A 27,047-nucleotide genomic window follows, 5' to 3' on the forward strand; every position below is an offset into this window, starting at 1 on the left:
TAGGTTTGGAGGCGGGGCCAAACCCGATACGTATGCTGCCATGGAGTCTGTCAGGAAAATCTCCTTTCATGTTGTGAGTTTTGCGTGTCTGCTGTCCGTCTCTTTCCATAACTTCCTGGGTTCCCTGCATGCTTTGCAGCTTCTCCTCTGCGGTTTGCGTTCAATCACTAAGGACTATATATCCCATGGTACCTTGCTACTTGCAATCAGCAATTCCTGTACTGATCCCGCCTCCTGAAACTTCTTCTCTCACCACCCCATTGGTTCAGAAGACAGGCTCTGTGAAATGTGTATGTGTTAGGGATACCTTGCGCCACTTCAAGGAAACTTTTTTTTTTTTTAAATAAAGTGTAATAAAGTGTAAAAGTACAACTATAAAAAACAGCAAGGAAAGCTTCTCCCCAATTGTGTAGGAAGTACCTATACTACAAATCATATATACATGAGGGGAGGTTGAACTCCAATCATATACTGTGAAACAAGTGGAAATAAAGTGCAAAATTCATATACGCTGAAACAAAATAAAGTACAAAATCCATAAGGTGCAAAGCAAATAAGAATACAGTGCAGAGTACTAAATTTCAATCACTGCAAATAGTGACAGTAAATAAAAGTCCTTTTTAAATGAAGTTCATTAAATCTTCTAGATCTTTGGATTCGTTCTTAACATGGTATGTTATAAACCATCACCAACTCATTGCTTGTTCACCCGATAGTGCTCAATGAGATGTACACTCACCAGATGGCCGTGACCCCTTTAACTAAAAAGGATAAAAAGGACATAGTGAATACGTGTCCGAGAATACAAAAACAGTAAATATGTGGAGATCTTCCCAAAGTAAGTTTACAATTTTCAAGATCATTCAGTTGAATAGTGGGCTAGAAATAATTGATATACGATGTGCAAATAAATATTGGATTTTACATTTTGACCATAGATACACTTTAATGTACTCATTTAATAAATATGAAAAATTATTTGTTATTTATCTTTAGGTAGAATGGTCCTTTATTAACAAAATAATATAAATGAAGCGGGTAGATTGGATTTTTCATTGAAATGACTACAGTAAAATGAACTTTGATTGCTATGTGACGTTACATTTTGTATATTATCATTGTGCTTACACCTAATAAGTAATACTGTGGGAGGCCTTAAAGAACACCTGTATTTTACACATATGGGCCCACTCTTTCCACCCAGCTGCTTCATTTATAGAAACAATGCTACAGCTTCTATGAATGAAAGATCTATGAATGTGTAGCACTGCCCCCTTGAGGACTGCTGAATTCTTCACCTTTTTTGGTCTCTCTGGGTCACTGTTAGCAACTGCATGCACAACCTAATACTTTACTTTCCGGCTCAGTCAATGAACAGTCTAGGGGTTTTGGTTGTTTTTGTTGTTTTATTATAAATAGTAATGGGAGAAGGGATAGAGTGGGTTACTCCGGAACTTGAACTATTCACAATTCTGAGGACTTCTATCTGAAGATGCAGCCAGGCTGCGAATTTCATCTTGCCACTAGATGAATTGTAGGTACTGAGTCTCTGAACAAAAGACTTAGTTGCACACTATTTTCAGGGTACTCGCTTAACAGCCCCTTTCACTCCACCAGCTGACACCCATCCTCTGATTTCTCTACTCCGGGGTGACCCCCTTCCTGGTCAGGCCCTTAGACACAACCCCCTGTACTCATGATACTGTTTTGCCAGGTTCTCCAGTGTCTCAACCCCTCTAGTCAGCTCTCCTGGACCTCTGGGTTCAGCTCCTTCCTTCTGGCTCACCAGGCCGACTGCCTGTGACCATACACCAACTGCTGCAGAAGAGTAGGCAGCCGCCACCCTCCTTCCAGGACTCTGCTCACCAGCCAAAGACCCCGAGCACATGTGTTCCTGGCTTTTATACCACACCCCAGAATGCACCAAGACAAGCAGTCTGTGCCAATCACTGAGGCTGTGTCATGGTCTTACCTTCTTGCTGTTCTCCTTCGTTTGACATGTGCTGGCGGCCATCTTGGTTTCTGGGTTTCTTGTAGCCTCCCACCCTGCGGCTCCTCCTTTCCACTGGGAGGAGCTGGATGCCTAGCTCATATATATAGGAGGTCTGTGGCTTCAGTTCCCTGCTTGGTCCTCCTGTGTTCACATGCTTCTAAGACTGCTGCTGCTTCTGGTTCCTGGTCCTGGCTTCGTCTGATTACCCTGCTGGTTCCTGATCCTGGCTTCGTCTGACTACCCTGCTGGTTCCTGATCCTGACTTCGTCTGACTACCCTGCTGGTTCCTGATCCCGGCTTCGTCTGTCTACCCTCCTGGCTCCTGACCTCTGGCTTCGCAAAGACTCTGCTTCGGTTTTGCCATCCGTTTGGACTTTTGCTTTACAGCTTAATTTTCAATAAAGCCTTCTTATTTTCACTTATCTGTTGTTGTACGTCTGGTTCATGGTTCCGTGACATTAGGACCAAGCCATGAATTCTGACGGTACAGGGCCATCCTCGCTACCCACGCTGGTTGCCAGACTTGATCAGCAGGATCACCTGTTGGGTCGGTTCGCCGTGGCGTTGCAAACCCTGCTTGAACGCACGGTACCACAGGCCATGAATTCTGACGGTACAGGGCCATCCTCACTACCCACGCTGGTTGCCAGACTTGATCAGCAGGATCACCTGTTGGGTCAGTTCGCCGTGGCGTTGCAAACCCTGCTTGAACGCACGGCTCAGTTCGCTCCCGTTGCCGATGGGTCGGTTGTCGCTCCTGGGCCCGCTCCTACTGCCGCTCCGGTTGTTGCGCCAGAGTCTACCCCGACACCTGTGGTTGCGCCTGCGGTGTTTCGGGGTATGTCCGGTTCTGCCCCCCTTCCACAGCGCTTTGAGGGAGAGCCAACTCAGTGCCGAGGTTTCCTTAACCAGGTGGGCATTTATTTCGAGTTGCTGCCACATGCCTTACCTACTGAGAGATCAAAGGTGGGCTTCTTAATCTCGCTGCTCTCGGACAAGGCCTTGGCCTGGGCCAGCCCTTTATGGGAGAACAACAATCCGGTGGTTGCCGAGTTTTCCGGTTTTGTTGCTTCTCTTCGGAAGGTATTCGATGTGCCGGCTCGTGCTGCCTCTGCTGCGAAGCTCCTTATGTCCATCAGACAGGGTTCACGATCCGTAGCTGAATACGCCATTGAGTTTCGTACCCTGGCAGCAGAGGTGGCCTGGAATAATGAGGCTCTGGTCGCTGCTTTCTCTCATGGTCTCTCGGATGCCTTGAAGGATGAGGTTGCAGCTAAGGACCTACCAGTGGAGCTCGAGTCTCTTATTTCTTTCCTGATTTTGATTGACACCAGACTCAGGGAGAGACCTTCCTTTAAGGAGAGTCTGCGGAGGCCTCCTAACAGATTGGCGCCTACCTTTGTTGTCCCACCCGTGCCTCCCTCTCCTCCCACGCCTCCTGGGGATGACTTGTCTGGGGGTGAACCCATGCAGCTGGGGTTTGCTCGCCTGTCCGAGGGGGAGAGGGTACTCCGGAGACGCGAGGGCCGATGCATGTACTGTGGTCTCGGTGGGCATTTTCGGTTGGCATGTCCGAACCGTCCGGGAAACGCTCGCACCTGAGATCCTGTCGGGGGCAGATCTTGGGTGGAGTCTCCTCGTCCCCGGTTTCCCGTGTTGACAAACCACTGATCACTGTTGTCCTCTCCTGGGTCGGGGGCTCGGTGACGACCCAGGCGTTGGTGGACTCTGGTGCGGGTGGTTTGTTCATTGATAGTGTGTTCGCTGCCGCCAATTCCATTCCTCTGCAGGCTCGAGGTTCTCCTCTGGCTCTTGAGGCGATAGACGGCAGACCCCTTCTGCCGCCACACGTGACTCATGAGACCCTTCCAGTGGGGTTAGCCATTGGTGCCGTCCACAGAGAGTCGGTCTGCTTCCAGGTTATTTCGTCTCCACACTACTCGGTGGTCTTGGGGTACCCCTGGCTCCAGAAGCATAATCCGATTTTCGATTGGAGATCGGCCGAGATCCTCTCGTGGTCACCGCAGTGTGGGGCTAGTTGCATCCATGGGCCTGTCAAGTTGCTGTGTACTTCCTCGGACTCTCTGTTGCCTCCTGAATACGAGGAGTATCGGGATGTATTCGATAAGGTGCGCGCGGTTGCCCTACCTCCGCACCGCCCATACGATTGTGCCATCGAGTTACAATCTGGTGCCGTTCCTCCTCGTGGCAAAGTCTATCCACTGTCGGTAGCGGAGAATGAGGCCATGGAGGAGTACGTGAGGGAGGCGCTTTCACGCGGACACATTCGCAAATCCTCGTCCCCGGCAGGGGCTGGATTTTTCTTTGTGAAAAAGAAGGGCGGTGAGTTGAGGCCTTGCATCGATTACAGGGGTCTCAATCGCATCACGATCAAGAACGCTTACCCGATACCCTTGATTTCCAAGCTGTTCGATCGCCTTAAAGGGGCCACGGTCTTTACCAAACTCGACCTGAGGGCGGCATATAACCTCGTAAGGATCAAGGCGGGCGATGAGTGGAAGACCGCGTTTAACACCAGGACCGGTCATTATGAATCCTTGGTTATGCCCTTTGGGCTGTGCAATGCGCCCGCAGTCTTTCAGGAATTCATCAACGATGTTTTCCGTGACCTGTTGCAGCAGTGTGTGGTGGTCTATTTGGATGACATCTTGGTATATTCTGAGTCCATGGAGACCCACATTCTGGATGTCAGACGAGTGTTGCAACGGTTACGAGAGAACAAGCTGTTCGGTAAGCTTGAGAAATGCGAATTTCACCGATCCCAGGTAACCTTCTTAGGTTACATCATTTCCGCTGAGGGGTTCTCCATGGATCCTGAGAAGGTTTCGGCTGTCTTACAGTGGCCCCAGCCCAGTGGTCTTCGCTCCCTGCAGCGCTTTTTGGGCTTCGCCAATTATTATCGGAAGTTCATCAGGGACTTTTCCATGCTAGCCAAGCCTCTCACGGATCTGACCAGGAAGGGCAGTAATTCCCAGGTCTGGCCGCCAGAGGCCATCTGAGCTTTTGAGGCTCTAAAGTCCGCCTTTGTGTCGGCTCCGATTCTGTCGCATCCCAACCCTGGGTTGCCCTTTGTCCTCGAGGTGGACGCGTCTGAGACGGGAGTAGGCGCCCTTCTGTCTCAGCGTAGAACACCAGAGGGTCCTCTGCTTCCTTGTGGGTTTTACTCCCGGAAACTGTCTTCCGCGGAGTGCAACTACCAGATTGGTGACAGGGAGTTATTGGCCATCGTGCAGGCTCTTAAAGAATGGAGGCACTTGCTCGAGGGTTCGGTGGTTCCGGTCCTCATCCTGACGGACCACAAGAATCTGACCTACCTTTCTGAGGCCAAGAGATTGACACCACGTCAGGCCAGATGGGCTCTGTTCTTGTCACGTTTTAATTACGTGGTCTCCTACCTACCCGGTTCCAAGAACATCAGGGCGGATGCCTTATCACGGCAGTACTCCGACCTGTCCAGGGAGGAGTCGATTCCGACTTCGGTCATACCTCCGAATCAGATCCTGGCCGCCATTCGCACCAGCCTGACCTCTCCCCTGGGTGAGCAGATTTTGGCGGCTCAATCTGGTGCTCCCTCTGGGAGACCCAACGGCAGATGTTTTGTGCCTGAGGAGTTGCGCACTCGGTTGTTGCGAACCTACCATAACTCCAAGACCGCGGGGCATCCTGGAAAGAATCAGCTGTCCTGGGCTGTTTCACGTCTGTTCTGGTGGCCTTCCCTACGTTCCGACATCGCCGCATATGTAGCGGCATGCTCCTTTTGTGCCCAGAGTAAGTCCCCTCGGCACCTTCCGTTGGGCCTTCTGCAACCCTTAGCCACCGGGGAGCGCCCATGGTCACACCTGGGGATGGATTTCATTGTGGACCTCCCTGCATCCCGAGGCCATACGGTCATTCTCATGATTGTGGATCGGTTTTCCAAAATGTGCCACTGTGTTCCTCTCAAGAAGTTACCCTCTGCACAGGAGTTGGCCACGATTTTTGCCAGGGAGGTCTTCCGGTTGCACGGTTTGCCCAAGGAGATTGTGTCGGATCGGGGGAGTCAGTTTGTGTCCAGGTTCTGGCGCGCCTTTTGCTCCCAGTTGGGGATTCATCTCTCCTTCTCCTCGGCCTACCACCCTCAGTCCAATGGGGCCGCAGAACGATCCAATCAGGCCTTGGAGCAATTCCTTCGTTGCTATGTCTCCGATCACCAAGACAATTGGGTTGACCTTCTGCCTTGGGCTGAGTTTGCCAGGAACACGGCGGTGAACTCTTCCTCTGGGACGTCTCCCTTCATGGCCAACTATGGGTTCCAACCTGCCGTGTTACCGGAGGTATTCTCTCCCCAGGATATTCCGGCTGTGGAGGATCACCTTTCCGTCCTACGTGCTTCTTGGGTACAGATCCAGAGGTCTCTTGAGGTCTCTGCGCAGCGCCAGAGACTCCAGGCTGATCGCAGACGAGCGCCTGCTCCTTCCTACCAGGCCGGAGACCGTGTATGGTTGTCCACCCGCAACCTCAACCTTCGAGTGCCCACTCCCAAGCTGGCGCCTCGCTTTGTTGGTCCCTTCCGAGTGCTTCGCAGGGTAAACCCGGTAGCCTATGCCCTTGCGCTTCCTCCTGGCATGCGGATCTCCAACGTGTTTCATGTCTCCCTGTTGAAGCCACTGGTGTGTAATCGTTTCACTTCCTCGGTTCCTCGGCCTCGTCCGGTCCAAGTGGGCAATCGTGAGGAGTATGAGGTGAGCAATATCCTGGACTCACGCCTGGTCCGCGGTCGGGTGCAGTTTTTGGTTCATTGGCGTGGTTATGGTCCAGAGGAGCGTTCCTGGGTTCCCTCCGCAGATGTCCATGCTCCTGCCTTGCTCCGAGCCTTCCACGCACGCTTCCCTCAGAAACCATTCTTTACTCCGCGGAGGAGGGGCCCTTGAGGGGGAGGTACTGTCATGGTCTTACCTTCTTGCTGTTCTCCTTCATTTGACATGTGCTGGCGGCCATCTTGGTTTCTGGGTTTCTTGTAGCCTCCCACCCTGCGGCTCCTCCTTTCCACTGGGAGGAGCTGGATGCCTAGCTCATATATATAGGAGGTCTGTGGCTTCAGTTCCCTGCTTGGTCCTCCTGTGTTCACATGCTTCTAAGACTGCTGCTGCTTCTGGTTCCTGATCCTGGCTTCGTCTGATTACCCTGCTGGTTCCTGATCCTGGCTTCGTCTGACTACCCTGCTGGTTCCTGATCCCGGATTCGTCTGTCTACCCTCCTGGCTCCAGACCTCTGGCTTCGCAAAGACTCTGCTTCGGTTTTGCCATCCGTTTGGACTTTTGCTTTACAGCTTAATTTTCAATAAAGCCTTCTTATTTTCACTTATCTGTTGTTGTACGTCTGGTTCATGGTTCCGTGACAGGCTGTATCAAAGCCTGTGTACCCATTGGTCAGGTTTTCTCCACTGTCCAGTATGCCTCTCTATTGGACCAGTGTGAAACACTCCCCTAGACCAGATGAATCACACACTGAGCACCATGAGCAGACCTAACTCACAGATCCTGCTCTCTGTTAGGCAGAAAGCAATATAGAATTGGCCTGCTGCTCCTCTGATAGGCAGACAGAGCCAAAGCTATACTCACTCTCTAGCACCTACCTAGGAGGGTGCTACAAATGGATGGGGCAGAGCTATCAATCATCCACCCATCCTTTATACATAGATCTCGCTGCATTCATTGACGCTGTAGTGCTACTTCTATGAATAGAGCAGTTGGGCGGAAAGGGCAGGCATAGTCAGGCTCTATTGATGAGAGCCTGTGACAGCCTGTTAGTTGTAAAAACCACCGCTGCACTGGAAGATTACGACAGCAGAGGTGGGTGGCAGGATGGAGGAGCATTTTCACTGACAAAAGAAGAATCAGCACAAGGGACACATTCTAATGACTGTGTGTTATGTCCATTGTGATGAAGTTTCTGTTTACGATTTTGGCTGCACTTAGCCTTTAATTTCTGTGGCTGAATGGAGCAGGGGGGGGGACTAAATAAAGCAAATTATGTGCTTCCTTGCTTTGAATGGGAAAATAAAATGTGTGCTTAACTTTGAACACAGTACCAAAAGTATTTCACACAGTGGTATAATTATGCATGTGAAATTAAATAAAATGTGTGCCCTGCATATATTATTCCAGTGCTTGCATACAAGCTAACAGTGCAGACTCCCAATAAGCATTACCAACAAAGAAACTGGAAGCTGGCGCCCTTGAATTGTATCTGTGCCTCTGCAAGCAGGTTAGAATAAAACAGAAGGTAAAGTGTATGTGTGGTCAAATCAAAACTCTATATATAGTAGAGTCTGCCCACGCATGCACATTGTCCCATTTGTTCTCTGCAGAACACCATTAGAAGTAAAAGATATCTGGTGATCCTACTAGAAATACTGGAATAACCTAAATATTAACACTGGCCCTGCTGAAAAGGTAAGTAGTGTGGTCAGCATTGTATGTAAAGCCCATGACTTGACTACTAGACATGGGGTGACGTTACCCAAGTTAGTACAGTACCCTCTGCTCATCTATATAACTTCAGTGCTCATAGAAGTGCAAAATTGTGGTTGCCAACTGAAAAGATGGCACTGAAAAGTTCTGTGAAACCGTTGATACGCTTAAGGTAGGGGCAATTATATTAAGACACTTTGGATGCATATTAGGAACACTGGAGGAAAGCAGATATGGCATTTGCATTTGTATGCAAGGTAACATGCTGCATGTGAAAACTGTTAAAAAGAGTTTGTATCTACTATATACACATATGGGCGGGTGCAGCATGGTGTAGCCGCAGTAAATGCACTAAACCAGATTGCCAAAAACAGAACTGTATTGAAATTGAAGTTTCAGTAATGCATAACAAGACCGGCAGGAAGACAAACCAACCGGGTGCTTTTACAGGATGTTATGCGATGAGTAGTAGCAGTAGGTCATCTGTCTCGAAGGGCAGAATGCAGCCTGGCTAGTTCTTACCCAGGTGGGGAGGCTTCAAGGAAGAATGGGGTGTCCCTGTACTTTCCCTATTCAACTGGAACCTTTCCTTGATGCTAAGCACTGTCCCTGACAGACGGATGACCTATCCCTACTCTATCAACACGCAGAATGCACACCAATCCCGGGAGCCAGGGTATTAAATAAACTCTGCCTGACCCAATATGGCCACTAAAGTCACATGGGATGCCAGCATCCAATTGAATGCTGCCTCCCTGTAACTGAGGAGATCATAGAGGAACAAGGCTCCTCTTGACATCCTCCTTCGCTTGCATTGCCGCTACGGATGAGCGCCACCTGCAGTGGAGAAAATAGAGTGCACCTGCCTACAGAAATGCTAGGGTAATATAGGTTATCAATCTTCCAGCTTACGCAGTGAGGTAAAGAGTATTATATAAAGAGCACTAACCAATAGTAGTCTATCATATGTAACATTTTTAGAGATCAACTGTATCTATATAGCTTTATAACTGTATCTAAACTGATATTTATTGGGTTGCAGTGGGTTACTTATATTTGTAGTACTTTACGGACAATCCCACCTGTTTTGGGAGGTCATCTCACCCCTCTTTAAAGAAAGTTTTTTGGCGGGTATAACTGTCACTTTTTATTTAATAGGCAAGTGTCTTATATTTTAATCTAATTATAGATTCTTTGTTTTCCTAATGATTTAGGGTCATCGGTCATGGAAACTACTACAACAAACACTACGTTCACCTACGACAGCATGGAAAATACACAGTTACCCCATTCCACGGAGACTGATATAGACTATAGAGAAATATTCTCTAACAAAATGCATGAAAGAGGCTTAAAACTTCAACAAAAAACACTGGAGAACATAAAAAAACAAAGAGAACACCAGAAGAAAATTGAGGAAATCGCTCCTACTGATGAACTGGCAAAGGAATGGTTCAGCCATGACAAATTAACTGTGGGTACGCGGGCTTATCTGCTTGAGAGTATAATGCCCTCTGTTGTTCATGGGGTTGAGGCCATGCTCAAGGAGGTCGACAAAAAAAAGGTTCTTGAAGATGACTCAGTAAGATTTGATCCAGTTAATTACCTTGGAGAACACCTTATGAGACATAATCCTGGGTTCTTTCCTGGCTCTGAAAAATCTGCCTATGTTCGTGGCCTAAAACAAGTAGTTGCCGATCTGAAAAGTAATGTTTTTGACTTGGAATTTAACAGGTAAGCTAAAATGTAGTAAATAGCATTGACTTTTCAGTGTTTTTGTAGAAGAAGCTGATTAACCACTTAAGCCCCGGAAGATTTTACCCCCTTCCTGACCAGGGCCTATTTTGCGATTCTGCACTGCGTGACTTTAACGGACAATTGCTCGGTCGTGCGATGCTGTACCTAAACTAATTTCACGTCCTTTTTTTCCCACAAACAGAGCTTTCTTTTGGTGGTATTTGATCACCTGTGCGATTTTTTTGATCATGCGCTATAAACAAAAGAAGTGCGTCAATTTTGCAAAAATAACAATATTCTTCAATTTATTTTATATGAAATTCCCCCCCAAAAAAATGTAAAAATCTAAATTTTTTAACATTTTAGGCCAATTTGTTTTATGCTACCTACGTTTGGTAAAAAAAATCGCAAAAAGCGTATTTTGATTGGTTTGCGCAAAAGTTATTGCGTTTACTAACTAAGGGAAAGATTTTTGTCATTTTTGTTGTTTTTTTTTTTAACGAGTAATGGCGGCGATCTGCAATTTTTTTTTTGCGGGACTGCGACATTGCGGCGGACAGATTGGACCCTTGACTGACATTTTTGACACTTTTGGGGTTACCAGTGACATTACTGCAGTAATCAGTGCTATACATATGCACTGTTACTGTAAAAATAACACTGGCAGTGAAGGAGTTAACTTTATTGGAGAGGGAGGGGTTAAGTGTGTCCCTAGGGAGCGTGTTTCTAACTGTGATTGGCTGTGGCTACTAGTGTAAGAACAGAGATCAACGGTCCTACATAGTAGAACCGTGTGATCTCCCTTCTTACACAGGGGAGAATGACAGGCGGCTTTGTTTACATTAGCCGCCTGCCTTTCTTCTGGTGTAATGGAAGATAGCGAGTGCCCGGCGGACATCGATGTCCGCCGGGCACATGCGCGGGGGGGGGGGGTCTGTGACCGTGCGGGAGCGGGAGCGCGCCTCCGGCGGCGCGCGCTCGCTCCCTAGAGCCTCACAGGCTAGCGACATAGCCCTACGTCGCTTTGCCTGTGAGGGGCTGACCGCCGCAGTAAATAGTCGTGCGGCGGTCGGCAAGCGGTTAAGTATTCCTTTGGGGTTCAATTTTGTTGTATTATTGTATGTACATTCTTTGTTGCCATGGTGGTACCTGGTGGCTTGCTATGGTGGTTTGTCACCTAGAATGTGTTATGTATGGAAATATTATTATTCACTATGTGTACGATCTTATTGGTGTCCTCAGCACTGCTGCGACTGTTTACTATAATATTACCACCAACAATGGATGAGTTTATTATTATTTACACATTATCAGTGGAAGACAATACCCTTCTCCATGCTAACCATCTGGCCCCCACATGGTTCCCCTTGTTTCTCACCGATGGGTCTCTTTCTCCTTTTAATATAGTGTAGCACCCTCCTAGGTAGGTGCTAGTGAGGGAGTATAGTTTTTGGCCCTGTCTGCCTATCAGAGGAGCAGCAGGCAAATCTATATTGCTCTTTGCCTATTTGAGAGCGGGATCTGTTAGTGAGGTCTGCTCAATGTACTCAGTATGTGATTCATTATGTCTAGAGAGTGTTTCACACTGGTCCAATAGGGAGGCATGTTGGACAGTGGGAGGAAACCTGACCAATGGATACATAGGCTTTGGTACACTCCTGGTGATTGGCAGTGGCAGTGGCAGGTTGCCTCGGTGCATTCTTGGATACTGTATAAAAGCCAGGAGCACATGTGCTGTGAGGTCTTTGGATATAGAGCATGGTCCCAGAGGGAGAGGGTGGCTGCCTCCTCCTCTGTAGCAGTGGCACATAGTTGCAGGAGATCGTCCTGAAGGCCGGAGGAATGGATGAGAGGAGCTGAACCCAGAGGTCCAGGAGAGCTGACTGAAGGGGGACTCTGGAGACCCTGGAAAAACAGTGTTGTAAGTACAGGGACTTGTGTCAAGGGGTCTGACCTGTGGGGGGCCACCCCGCATGTAGGATAGTCAGAGGGTGGGTGTCAGCAGTATAGCGAGAGAGAGGATGCTGAGGAGAGTGTCCTGAAGACAATCAATAGTTCACCAAGTCGTCTTAGGAAAGAGACTTAATTCTGATTCACCTTTAGTGGCAGGGTGAATCAACAGCCTGGCTGTACCTGAAGATAGAATTCCTCAACCAATTGTGCATAGTTAATTTGGAGTATCCCATTATTCTCTACTCCCATCCCTAATTTAGCAAATAAAATACAAAACAACTACATACCCCTGGACGGATTATTGACTGAGCCAAGAAGTAAAGTGATAGACTGTGAATGTCAAAGTTGCTATTGGTAACCCAGGAGGACCCGTAAGTGTGAAATCCAGCTGTCCTCAAGGGGGCAGTGCTACAATAAATACAAAAGGAATGGAAATGAGGCACCAATAAATATTATATTTACAAATCATTCGGTAACATATTCTGAGGATACAATTGCCTATTGATGATGCCACACATGATACTGTTTAATCAGCCAGAATTTCCCACCTACAGACCACCTCACTCCGAAGCGTTTCACCTACCCAAGGTAATCATATGGTAATGAAATGTGTTAGATGGGGCAGTTTGTGTGTTTATGCTGCTGATTAAATTGTATCACATGCAGCATTATCAACATGCAACTCAGAATCTAGTTGTGACAGTAGGACAGTGCAGAGATGTGCTCTCTTGGAGTCATCACATGGTTTGCTTGAGACTGTGAAGGACTGAGGTGGCATGGGGCAGTACCTCTTTTTGGGAGACTAGAAAATTGCCTAGGTGTACATTTACTAAACAATCTCTAATAGAGATGTGCACAATGGTAACATTTGTTTAGTTTCAGATTCTTTTGTTAAAGTAGAACTATAGGCAAAACTTTTTTTTCATTTTGGATAGAGCAAGGGAGGGTCATCATAACAGCTGTCAGATTTTTTTTCTCGCCACCTGTGTCCCATTAGGAAGGTTTCCCTTCATTTCCTGTCCCATAGTTAAACAGGAAGTGACAGGAAATCCCTGCAAATTAAAAGAATTCCTAGGGGACACCTGGGCCAATAGAATTTGTGTCCCCATTGGAAGGTTTCCCCTCTACTACATTTCTGGGGACAACCTACAATTTGTGCTTTTCTTTTACTTTCACTTTTAATGATAATGGTAAACAGGATAAATAGAGAGGGTGAAACTCAGACAGCAATAAAAACTGACAAGCATTATAATTCCTCTGCATTCTATCAAAAACTAAAAAAAAGTTTTGCCTTTAGTTATATTGTAACCACTTGCCCACCGCCCGCCGCAGATATACTGTATACTATAGAGTGCAGAATGGGGACAAGGGAGAAGCAGGTGCCCAGGGGGCAGTGCGGATGCCGACACCCCTACTGGATGATCTCCCTGCAAATGAGAGAGGCAGAGCCACCTACAGTGTGCTGGGAGGTAGTAGAACCAGATGGGTGCTTCAGCCTAAGGGCTCTTATACACAGGCGGACCGTTCAGATCCGCCTGTCTGTTTTTTTGGCAGATCTGAGTGGTCCCCCCATGCATCCCTATGGGGCATCGGATGTCAGCGGAGACATGTCCGCTGACATCTAATCCGATCCGTCAAATCTGGACGGATGGAAACCCTATTTTCCTTCCGTCCAGCGGATCGGATGGGATCCGATGAGAACGGACCGACGGTCCGTTCCCATCCGATTTCCCCCATAGAGATGCATGGGGAACTGACAGCTGTGTCTCCACACACAGCGCGGAGACACAGCTGTCATCCTCCTGCTCAGCGGGGGATCGGTGGATCGATCCCCCGCTGAGAAAAACAGAGTCCGTCCGACAGACGGAGTGTGTGAAAGGGGCCTAAAGCAGCAACAAAAGTAGGACATATGGAAGATGGTGGAGCTTTTCAGGGGGGGGGGGGGGGGCGTTTTGCATGCAGAGGTTAGAGCTGAAGAGGGGTGAAAGTGAGATGTGGATGGGTGATGCAGAGGTAAGCAGCTGTCTATATTCTTTTTGTAGCCCATCCCCGAAATCTGCACGTAGCATACCCCCAAACTCTGCGTGCAGCACACCCCTAAACTCTGCGTGCAGCACACCTCTAAACTCTGCGTGCAGCACACCCCTAAACTCTGCGTGCAGCACACCTCTAAACTCTGCATGTAGCACACACCCCCAAACTCTGCATGTAGCACATCCCCAAACTCTGCACGTAGCGCACACCCCCAAACTCTGCACGTAGCACACACCCAAAACTCTGCACATAATGCACTCCTGGTATTTAATGCCCCTTTAATAACCTCCCACTGTAAGTGAAATTGGACCACACCCACTATTTGGTGCGGTTTGGAGGGTGTGGGGGGGGGGGATAGGTGGAATTTGGGGGGTCGTGGTTGAGTTCCTGCACCTATTTTCTGAAAGAAAAAGCCCTGATCTTATGTATCTGTGGTTTAGCAGAAAGGGGCTACTGCACTGAGGATCAGGTACTGAATCTCAAAATGTAAAAATTTAGATATAACCGCACTCGCATTCCCAGTGACATTGGTGATCACAAAAATTAAAGAGTGACTCTCCCTAAAGGGGGCACAGACAGAAATAAAGAACAAATGGGTTGCCTGTAAAATAAACAGGGATTTGCCTTTGGATATACTGTACCCTAAGTCAAGATTTGGTTGCAGATCTTTTGCCATTATCATTTATTGGTAGATTAGAGTGACTGTTTAGAGATTTTCCTTTTTTAACTCGTGCACTTCACTTGCAGTACTTTTCAAGTTGGCTTCAGATCTTTGCGTTGCAGTAACAGTAGTAAAACGTGATATTTACCATGCATTTCCGCAATGCATTATAATGAATAAACCATAGCGCAGTATGTTTCTATGGTAATAGCTGTAATGTGACTTGCAATGCACCTTAATGCACTTTTTTTTTCAGCACACCACAATGCACGAATGGGAATCATCCTTTTGTTGTGGTGCGGTGCCTTTGAAGTCAAATAAACCTTCGCCAATTTTTTCTTTTTATTGGGCCCTAGGATGTGTTAGCCATAAATGTGCTAGTATGCACAGAATATTAGCACATTATGGAAGACTTACCTGGCAAGCCAACCCCTCCAGCACTGCGCTGTGAGCACTCCCATCAGACACAGGTGCTGTAATCTTCTCCATCTTCGAAAACCTTCAGCCATTTGGTTGGCCAGGCCACTTATATGCACAGGGGTCACATCTATAAATTTATAATGTAGGATCACTGCAGAAGAGTAAGGCCCCTTTCCCACAGGCGGACCGTTCGGATCCGCTCGTCCGTTTTTTTGGCGGATCTGAACGGATGCCCCATGCATCTCTATGGGGCATCGGATGTCAGCGGAGACATGTCCGCCAGCAGGGCTCACATTGAACATTTGTAGTGCAGAGGTAAAACTTGGACAGTTAACGTGTCTTTTCATGTTAATACAGTTGTGTTAGGTTCATTCTGTTATGAATAAATCAGCTTTACTTTTGCACCATCTTTTTTGAATCACACCGTATTTTGCACCAAGGACTTTGAAAAAGTACAGTATCTGACAAAAATGAGTACACCCCTCACATTTTTGTAATTATTTTAATATATCTTTTCATGTGACAATACTGAAGAAATGACACTTTGCTACAATGTAAAGTAGGGAGTGTACAGCTTGTATAACAGTGTAAATTTGCTGTCCCCTTAAAATAACTCAGCACACAGTCATTGATGTTTAAACCGCTGGCAACAAAAGTAAGTGCATCCCTAAGTGAAAATGTCCAAATTGGGCCCAACGTGTCAACATTTTGTGTGGCCACCATTATTTTCCAGCACTGCCTTAACCCTCTTGGGCATGGAGTTCACCAGAGCTTCACAGGTTGCCACTGGGTTCCTCTTCCACTCCTCCATGGTGACATCACAGAGCTGGTGGATGTAGGAGACTTAGCGCTCCTTCACCTTCCGTTTGAGGATTCCCCACAGATGCTCAATAGGGTTTAGGTCTGGAGACATGCTTGGCCAGTCCATCACCTTTACCCTCAGGCAGTGGTCATCTTGGAGGTGTGTTTGGGGTCGTTATCATGTTGAAATACTGTCCTGCGGCCCGGTCTCCGAAAGCTGCACTGGAGCTCTCTGGTCTGCTCGCCTCTTCCCCAGGGACCTTTCTATTCCCCTTCTCTCCTGAACTGGACCACTAACCCAATTTATAGCATACAGGACAAATGGACCAGACCCAGAGAGGTACCCACCAAAAAGAAAGAAAGAGGGCATGGAATTAACTCTCACCTTCCCTGCTGGGACAGCACCTAACTGTTTAAACCTGCCCACACACAGTTAATAAATGCCTGTAAAAATCCAGACTCATTCTGATGTCCAGTGAGATGAATATGTGGTTGATATGGTATATTTTATACACAATATAAGTTATGCATGACACACTTTTTTATGGCAGGCTAGGACAGCTGAAAGAAGAACTGAAGGAAAACCAAGAGAACAGGGGACAGATGGAAAGTATCCACAGCCAGGTAATGCAGAAGAGAAAAGAAGCTTTGTCTTTGCAGTTCCAAGAATGGACACTGGATGTCACCGGGAGGATCCCTCTTGCACTGGTACGTTCAAGAACTTTCATCAGTTGTACTAAATTTCTAAATGGGTCTATCTACAGAGTGTTAGATTTCAAATTCACTATAATGTCACAGAAATTAGCCAACATTTAGTTCTATTTTTGTTTTTATGTACTGTTTTACAAAATATTCACTGTAATTGTCAAGCAGCAAGTGTTGGGGTCTTCAAAAAAAAAAAAAAAAAGTCCATTAACATTTGTAAAATTAAATAATTTCCTATACAGTAGATACCTGTGCTTCTTCGTTGTCTATGCTCATGCATAAAAAATATCTGCCACTCATTTACGAAATATTTGCTGTACATTGACAACTTGTTCTTTGTAAGGTAAATGAGCCCAGAGTACCTTAAAGAGATCCTAGTGTTTCTGCATGGAAAGATTTTCAAACAAGAAGTAATGCAGGCAGAAATTCTGAATGTGCCAGATATCAGATTTTATCTTGGCGCTCTTTCACACTGATGGTGTTCAGTGCCTTCTGAAGAGCAGTCCACATTCGGATAGCTTTTCAGAGGGCATTTGACAGATGGTGAGGAGGTGTTATACTCTCCCCACCTGATTCAACCCTATAATACTGTACTATCGTGCTGAAATTGCATGCATCACACAAGGTTGCAGTGCAGCCCCATTAAACTCAGTGGGTGAGATTGGTAAGCTGTGCCACTTGTCAGACTTTGCACCTCTGAAAATGCTGCTGCCGCAACGCGCCGTGGCATGTGAACAGCCCCATCCAGCTGTTATTTTCACAGTTTGGGTGGGCAGTTGGGAGGAGGTAGAACTGCGGCTCAGGTGCCTGTTACTCAACCCCCTGACCTCAGAGAAAGTACATTCAGCATGGATCACGCATGTAATTGCTGCTTGTGTGAACAGCCACAAATAGCGGTGTCTGCTGTAAACATGTCTTTAAAGTATATGGGCTTGTCAGCCGCAGCTAGCCACTTACACAGGTAGCAAGAATTAGTAGATTCCTGTCGCTGCCATTCCCACCATGGCAAAACACCCCTTGCAAATGTAGCCTAACTAAAGCTGAAGATAGAAGATACTTGGTTGCCTTGCACTGCTGCTCCAGATTCTGTCTGTTCCAGTTTTGTTAAATTTCCCCCATAGAAGCATGCTGTTAGTCGCATATTGGGCCTGTAGTACATACACTGGTGCAGCAATCATTTCCAGGAAACAAATGATATCCTCACATTATTTACTAGGCAACCATGCATGTAGCCACAATACATATGAATGCACAAATAAATGTGGTTTTCTATGGAGTATTTTTTTTAGTGTCGAAGCTAGAGCGGTGCCCACATAAGTGTATGATTTTCTATACAGGTTCAAGGATTGAGTTCACTATTCATGCCTACATCAGTGCCCTTATGTGAGCCCAAGTGCAAGCATACCATTGTGATTTACAGTATCCCTGCTCTTGTCCATATATTTTAGTAAATCAATCCCACTGTCATTTTGTGTCATTATAGGTACAAAGTGCTATAAAATCATTCTTTGAGCTGGTCTCTGAAAATACAGCGGGGCCCAAACCAGGTAAGAGCCACTAATGTTATTATGCCATAATGTAAGACTATAATAATGAGTAGAGATGAGCTATTTTCTAAAATGTATTCCACCTTTTTAAAAGTATATCAAAAGGCAAAGTTTTTTTTTTTTTTTTATTCATTCTGGATAGAGGAGGGGAGGGGTGACACATCTGTCAGATTGTTTTTATCATCTCTGTCTCATTAGTGAGATTTCCTTTCACTTCCTGTTCTGCAGACTCAAAAGGAAGTTAGGGGATATCTTCCCAATGTGAGAAAAATCTCTTTTTAGACAGCTGTCATAGGAACAAGTGTCCCATCGGAAGATTTTCCCTCTATTCATGTTCTGGTGGCAATTTTTGTCCCTCTCATTCCCGGGGACATTGGTGATCATTTCAATTAGAAAAAGGGAATCTCCCTAAAGGGGACACAGACAGAAAAAAAGCACATTATATCAAAGTGAAGTTGCGCTATGTGAACATAAATTTAGCCCAAATGTATAATGTGAAATTCCCTGTGCAATATATCAAAGGTATAGTTGTGCTATATACACATGAAGTTAGCACAACAAGATATGTGCAATTACTTGAAATCAAACTAAAAAAGCGTAATAAAGAAATTAACTATATTTTGCACCCTATAAAGTAAACACAATATAGAAATTTCGCACTCTAATCGAACTGAATATTCCCCGTGACGATCAACACTTTACACCAGTGCTTCATTGAAATGAAAGTGAATACATCAAATGTCTAACACACTCCTTGAACCTGGTCTTCCAATTGACGATAAAAAGGTCCCACCACCAAGTGTAAATCCTCCACCAGGACAAAGTTGTCTCCTTACCAAAGAGTTAGACCTCAACAAGTCAGCAGCACTATTGGCTAACACCCAGCCAGGGCCTTTATACCAGAGGAGAGAGTGAACTAATTGGGTATCCTAAGCGTTGACCAGGCCAGTGGTTCCACTTCTAGGCCTTATGGAGGCAACATTCCTCATGGAAATAATAAAAAATTTGTCATAGTGTAAAACGTAATAACTTTTAATAATATACAAATAGTTGCATTTACATTTCCACAAGTAAAACGTTAAATTTGTGCAATATTAAAAAGCCTGCGTAAAAAGCTGGCTGGCAATAACAATCTCGCCAGTTCTTCCAGGATCTGTGTAGCGCGGTGATGTCAGCACGTCGCGACCATATATAAATAAAGAACAGACAGGGGTTGTCTGTTAAAAAAAAAAAAAGACAGAGGTTCTATTTTTTTACTACTCTACCAAAAAGTAAATAAAAAAAGAAGCTTTGCCTTTAGTTAAATCCTAAAGCGGTAGAAGAGCCTGCTTGGTGATTTTTTAGCTACAGGTAAGTTTTTATAAGGCTACCTGTAGGTAAAATTATTATCTCCTAAACCTGCACTGTTTAGCAGTTATTTACCATGAATGCAGCCAGTTGCGTCACCGGCGCTTCAGAGCTTTGTGCCAGAACCAAGGGTCCCGCACACATGTGCGGGAGTGACGTCATTGCGGCTTCAGCCAATCATATAGCCGGAGCATGCGAAAGAAAGACAGGGTAAACATTTCAGCCCTCTCAGCAGTGACAGCACAGTCCTGGAGGGCTTTGTTCTAAGGTTAGTATTTCATAATGTACGAGTATGCGACGCATACTAGCACATTATGCAATTGTTTTGTTTTTTTAAAACATCCGCAGATTACTACCGCTTTAAGTCAAGATCTGGTTGCAGATCTTTTACCATTATTATTTATTGGTAGATTAGAGTGAATGTCTTGAAAACTTTCCTCTTTTAGTGCTTTTCAGGCTGGCTTTAGATCTTTGCATTGTGTTAATAAGCAATAAAAGGTGAGATTTACCACATGTTTCTGCAGTGCATTGTTATGAATAACAAGCGCCTATCTATGTGAATAGCTGTCCCAATGTGACTCGCAAACGCACCTCAATGCACTTTTTTTTCCAGCACACCAACACACTAATAGGATTCAACCTTGTGTTGTGGCATGGTGCCCTTAAAGCGGAACTAAATCTCTGCCAATTTTTTATTTTTATTGGAGCCAAGGGGCTGTTAGCCATAATGTGCCCATTATGGAAGATTTACCTGGCAAGCAATCCCCTCCAGCATGGCGCTGTCAGCGCTCCTGTCGCACACAGGTGCTGCCATCTTCTCCCCACCTTCCTTCTGTGTTCACAAACCCTCAACCATTTGGTTGGCTAGCCATGCTGATGTCCCACCTGAGCATATGCATAGAACGCACATCAGCACAGCAAAGAGCCGTGCCATAAATGTACACTGTGCTGTGCATGTGCGGCTCAGTGTGCATAAACCCTGAAAGGCAGGAAGAGGGATTTATGACAGAAGAGACCAATAGGGTCTCTTCTGTCATAAAAATCCTACCTGTCAGTGTTTTTTTTTCTTAAAACAGAAACAACAGTGCTTGTCTGGTTTTGGGTACATTGGCGCTGATTAAAAATAGATAGACTGACACAATGCGTGTAAATGTGCGTGCCGTAATGCACTGCACAGTTGTAAAGGGAGCCCTGAAAATTCAAGAATGATGTTTAGCAAGAATTATAGCATTAGCATTATTTCTAATAGAACTTATCTTGTTTCTCAGAGATCAAAGAGCTGGAGACAGTGGACACATTGGAACAGAAGCTTAGTAAAGAAGAATTTATAGAGGTTAAAACTCTTTTTTTCTAACACCTAATTATTGAATGTATTTAAAAAAACAGTACAATGTCTACCAATTATCTCTTGTTAATATGTACATTTTTTTTTTAAGTAAACCATACTGTTTTTTCTCATACATAAACTGATGACCCACCATATTTGACCCTATTTTATTGTCTCAAGTACCAATGTTACAGATGAAACTGAGCACCAAACTGGGGTTCTTGTCCAAACCAACCTATAAAAATGAGTGATCATTTTTTCCATAAAACTAACGGTGATACCTGGTTAGTCCAGTTGCAAAATGTAACCTTCTTTTCACTAAGTTTTATATTTTCTGATTCCAATATCTGTCTCAATAAAGCCCCATGTTTAGTAAAAAAAAAAAAAATCAGCACAAGGGACACTATCAGTTTGATGTGCCCCTTCCCTTGTGCTGCTGGCTCTTGCTTTACTTGAAATATTTCTTCTCTGATTCCCCCCTGAATGGAGGAGGTGGGTTGAAATAGCAGTGATAGGCATTCTTGATAAGAGTGTAGGGGTGGTGCAGCTACTACCCAACTACCCAGCAGGAAGACAACCTAACCCAGCACACTCACAGAATGTTGCAACGAAGTGTATAACAGTAGGTCTCGGGCCCTCAAGACAGTGTCGGTCTTGAGGGGCAGAATGTGGTCTGGCCGGTCCGTACCCAAACAGGGAGGCTTCCAAACAGGGAGGCTTCCAGAAAGGATGACTTATCCCTGTTCTTTACCTACTGAACTGGATCCTCTCCCTATCACTATTACTGTCCCTGACTGATGGGTTACCTGTCCCTATATTACCCCCACACAAAATGCATGCCAAGCCTGAGAGCCTGGGTTTTAAATAGACTCTACCATACCCAAGATGGCTGCCAGAGTCACATGGTGTGCCAGCATCCAACCAGATAGCTCCTCAGGTGATCTAGGAAACCATAGAGGAACCCTGTTAATCTTGACTTCCTCTCTGCAATGCCACTGTGGTTAAGCACCACCTGCAGTGGATGAAGTAGACTGTGCCTACCTACAAGTGTATAAGGCAGATCCTTTGGCTGTTTTAACCCCCCAGCACCAGAAGGTTATGACAGCGGGGGTTAATAGAGCCAAGAGACCTACAATATTCACTCATCAAGGATGCTGACTATGCCTGCCCTGTCTGCCCATCTCCTCCATTCATAGAAGATGTGCTAAAGCTTCTAAAACTGAAAAACTATTAATAAATGGAGGACAGGCAGATGAATGAAAGGTCCACCTCTTCCATTCATAGATCATCGTTCATTTATGGTAGCTATGGCACAGCTTCTATGAACGGAGGAGAGGAGTAGAAAAGGTGGCCATAGTCAGCATTTTCGGTGAATGAATGCATATAACAGATCTCTCAGCTCTATTAACCCCTGCCACGCTGGGAGATTGAAGCAGTGAGAGTAGAGGGGATGGATGTGGAAGATTTCAACTAAAGCAGGAGCCAGCAGTACAAGGGACAACTCACAATGGTAGTAACTTAAGTAATGTTCATTTTTGCTGATTTTTTTTGTAGTTTTGACTAAATTTAGATTTTAATGCTTATTCACTTCAGAAATACAAGAGAGTGGTGAGAAACACTCAGTAACTCTTTGCAAGATTTTGATTCATTGTAACCAACATTTTTTAAACAGGTGTCATTGTATAGCGCTGCACGAGCTGTGGTCACTATATAAATCCTGTATAAAAATAATATTATATTTTTTAGGTTACTATAGGTTTCTACACTTTGTACTACTGCACATCAAACTACTCATTACCTAAGATTTCTCTAGCACATTTAGAAAAATCAGTGCCAGTAAAAATGAAAGACTGATATAGGGCTTAACCCTAAAAATGGTTGTCTCTGGTGCTAAATTCCTACAGTTCACACTTGTGAGATTCAGGGCGTAACTACAGGGGTTACAGAGGTTGCAATTGGGCCCCATGCTCCAGGGGGTCTGTGCGGCTCCCCTGTACACCTGGACCGGAGGGGCGGCGGGGGCGCATATAGAGAAATCACTGTCCTCCTTTTTCCTCCTGTAGCTGCAGGAGGAAAATGGAGGAGATTGGTTCCTCTGTTTTCTGCCCCCAGTACTCCTATCCAGTTCACTTGTGTTCCGCTGTCTCTGGGCCCCTGTGTGCTCCCCCCCGTGCTCCTTCCCCTCTCCTGCTGGCTGCTGCAGTGGATGTGTCACAATAAAGAACGAGGAACGGGTCAGTAAATATGTAATTTCCCAGCTCCTTCCTTTTCTGAATGGACAGAGTCATAGTCGGTGAAATTGTAAAAAAATAAAATAAAATGATAAAAAATAATACAATTAAAATACCAAAAAATAAAAACTACTGACACCAGTGGGTGAATTTCCAGGATCACAAAGGTCACACTTGCAACCGGGCTCTGGCATTCCACCACCGTGGGGAGGCCCCAAGATGGCAGGAAGGGGGCCCACTGCAGAACTTGTGAAAGGGTCCCCCTGCGGGACCGTAATAAAGGGCCCACGCAACGAGAGTAAAGGTCCCCAGGATCAGTGGGAGGAGCCCCAGGCTTGAAGGGAAGGGCCCCAGCCAGGGGTCCGGGGGGCCCTTCATGGTTTCTTGCACCGGAGCCCTGAAGGTTCTAGTTACGCCTCTGGTGAGATTTGTCATGCTTTTGCTGTCGTGTGACAATGTACAAATGGAATCCCAATATTTTCTATGGGGTCTGTTCACATTTATGCATTGTGCTTTTTGTGTGATTTGAAAAAAGGTTCTTCTGTTGGTTTGACTTTTTTATTGTCTTTTTGGCCCCATAGACATCAATGAAACATGCAAAAACTATGAAAACTCATCAAAAATGTATACAAAACCGCATAAAAAATTCAGATGCACAAGATGCACCAAAATGACCAAACCTAGTATATAAGTTGTTTTATTAGATTGCTTTGTAAAACAGTCATTATTGAGAAAATCTGCTGATAATTATTTCCTATGTTCCCTTTCAGTATGTATATCCATTCATCAGTCACATCAGCACAGACTTCTTTCAGGAATTTCTGCATCACATGGCGCAATGTGCGGACATGTTCCGTGAGACAATTCGCCACGATATTTGGAGACAGAGGTTTTCTGAACTCTTTCTAGCATGTGATCCCGGAAAGGTTGGTCCATTCTTATGTGTTTTTTTTTTTTACAATTTCAAAATTGGATGAAATGAATTATATCACATACCCTATTATATAAAATTGGTAGATGTTATCACAGGCTTGGTTTGCTTATATCTGTTGTAGTGTGTATGTTTCTAATTTTGTTCCTGATTTTCTCCCTTCAAGCTGAGCCAAAGGTAGATATAAAATACACAAATAATGCAGCTCTGTTTTAATTAATACATGGCAAATTTATGTTTTTTTTGTTTTTTTTATAAAAGAAGTGTAACTACCGAAATTTGACTCAAGCCCCGTACACAAGTAGCGATTGTCGGCCGTAAATATTCGGCCACTGTCCAATCGGCCGATTGTCGGCTTGTTAGTATGATGCTTCCGACAACCGACTGCGACTTTTCGGCCAAACAGAATCTGGTGTGCAGACTTTAAAATTTTTGTTGGCCAACACCAGAACGGCCGATTGTTCCTCAGTCAGTACAGAATTCGTCCGACAAACAGCAGATGAGCGAGACTGGGCATGCTCAGAGAAGAAAAAACACACGGAAAGTTAACCATCACATGACATCACTTCTGCAGTCGGCTGTTGTTGGCCGACAAAATTCGTGTGCAGTCTTTAGCACTTTTCAACCGACAGGACAGCAACGGACAAAAGACGGCCGATCGTTCGGCCGACAATCAGTGCGTGTGTACGGGGCTTAAGTATCAGTTTCTTGTAATACCCTATGCAGCAGAGGTCAGACTGGGAGAGGAAAAAGCAACTGAAGGAGCCTATCTGTCCATGTGATAAAAAAAGACATGTTGTTGGAAAGAGACAGCAGAGTGAAGGGGAATTGAGCTCATCAGCCTACTGCTTCTCGTTAGTGAGCCAATCAAGCTTTATAATCCCATAGAGTAGAAAGAGAAAGGTCTGCTTAGGCTGGGTTCACACATGTCCGGCTGCATGTTGCAGTCTGGTGCGTTTCTGGTCACCAGTTCAGGTGCGATTAAGGTACAAATTTTTGCCGGAATTCGCACCTGAACTGGACCCAAAAACACACAGAACCCTTTTCAAAACCACACCCCGACCGCCCCAGACATGTGTGAGAAGTGGCTCTATTGAGAGACGGTCACATTCACATGCAATGCAAATTGGATGCAGTTAAAATGCATCTAATTTGCATATATGTGAACCCAGCCTCAGGGTTTCAATCATCACTGCCATGTTTGCAATTACACAGAAAAGAGCATATCTGCAATAACATGACTATTATATAAGAATGTCTTTTTAACAACATTTCTATCTGTAGGGATGTTGTTTTTCTGCTAAAGCAGTAAGTAGAGGACTGCAGTCAGCCTCTGTCCCTCAACAGGAGAGATCTCAATGTATAAGAGTGTATTTTCTCTGACACTTGTTTGAGCTTGCACCACAAGGGTGTGCTGGAGAGGTATTTTTCTGTGTTATGGATGCTTGATGGTTTAATAAGCAAGCTTGGGGGAGCTTGGTGATGCATGAAGGGAGACCTGTGAAATCTGTGGTCTGGGACACTTCCTGCACTTTTTCTTTCCTCAAGGGCTTTTTCTCTGGGAGGAAGTTTCCATAAGATCTGTCTCTCTTCCAAGGCCTTGGGCCTAAGGATAGAAAGATACAGGAATTTCACCTTTTGGTGAAGGGGAGACCTGGAAAGAATGTATGGATATGTTGTAAGTAACTGTTTGAATGGGAAGTACAATATGCAGAGGAACCTTTTCATGTTGCCCTACCTTGGAGCCAGAGCTCTGCAACAGTCCACTAAGCATGGTCTGTGTTTAAAATATATAGTGTGACAGTACTCATGGTCACTGGGAGTGAAAGACAGATACTTAATGGTTTGGATTGCTTCAAATGGGTTCTGTGTTTACTTATGATATTGTGTATTGAACTTTAATGTCAGAGACAGGCTCTCCCTATTGTCTGTGTATTGAGGCAAGAGGTGTATTCTGTTAAGCCTGTCTGTTCCATTGCTAAATGTTAATGAACTCACATTGTTTCTGTCCAGATGGCTAGATAATTAGTTCAGGTTAACTCTATTTCTGTATACAATTTCATCTGCATGTGATAATGTAATCAGGCAACCCCTGACCTGTGTGTGGTAATCTGATCAGGAGAGGGGATGTGCTCATGTATGTATAAATTTAGTGTGAAACTGTTCAATAAAGAAGAAGATTCCAGTACAAGCTAAGTTGTCGGCTAGCTTTGTATGGGGGCGGCTGGAAAATCTGATATCTATGTTCACGACTGGGAGGAAGCCATATACTGACGGAAGTCCACAAGTACAGTGTGGGTTGCGGTTCCGTTACATATAGACAGAGCCTTTGAAAGAGATTATACCCATCTCCAGGGAAAGGAAAATTCCTTCCTTGCAGTTGGGCTGCCCCACAAGGGTTACAGTAAATGCCTGTTTAGTTCTAGGAGGCTGCTCTCCCCTACTCCTCTGTGCTCTGGCAGTGGATTGTCCCTCGACGTCCTCAGGTCCAGTACAGGGCTCTGCATTTGACTTAAGGACGTCAGAGGACCTGCAAACAACAGGGCATAGAAAAGAAGAGGCTGAGAGGACCAGTCTTAGCGCCTTAGGGGTAAAACTGCTTTTTGCAGCCCCTTAGATCCCCCAGCCCCTCTCTGAGGGAGCGTTTTTTCTTTCCCTAGAGTTCAGCTTTAAAGTGTTTGTTACCCTAAAAAAAAAAAATTAAAAAATGGATCTTGTTCCCTTAAAGCATGTTATACAGCACAGTGCTTGTGCTGTGTAATTTGGCCCCTTGTATCACCTGCAATACCTTGCTGATCTTGCCTGGGTCTGCTCTGCCCCCTGTAAACTGACCACGGTTTATCATGGCTGCTGAGCCCTGATACCATGATCAGATTATGTGCCTCCA

At 45.4% G+C, this 27,047-nt stretch overlaps 1 protein-coding gene across 1 annotated transcript in view; it reads left to right on the forward strand.

Annotated features, from left to right (window-relative positions):
* Positions 1-9,687: 9,687 nt before the first annotated feature.
* EFCAB5 (EF-hand calcium binding domain 5) overlaps positions 9,688-27,047 on the forward strand; it is a gene marked incomplete at its 3' end in the record, with an annotated part of 107,651 nt that continues 90,291 nt past the window's right edge. Inside the window, exons 1-5 of the mRNA XM_082245094.1 lie at positions 9,688-10,200; positions 16,624-16,780; positions 18,261-18,324; positions 20,940-21,004; positions 24,000-24,155. Of these exons, the coding sequence (XP_082101220.1) occupies positions 9,692-10,200; positions 16,624-16,780; positions 18,261-18,324; positions 20,940-21,004; positions 24,000-24,155 (951 nt within the window). The 5' untranslated portion in view covers positions 9,688-9,691. The remainder of the gene's footprint in view (positions 10,201-16,623; positions 16,781-18,260; positions 18,325-20,939; positions 21,005-23,999; positions 24,156-27,047) is intronic.

The sequence above is a fragment of the Pelophylax lessonae genome (assembly GCF_965119305.1).
Source record: "Pelophylax lessonae genome assembly, chromosome: 2".
NCBI lineage: Eukaryota > Metazoa > Chordata > Amphibia > Anura > Ranidae > Pelophylax > Pelophylax lessonae.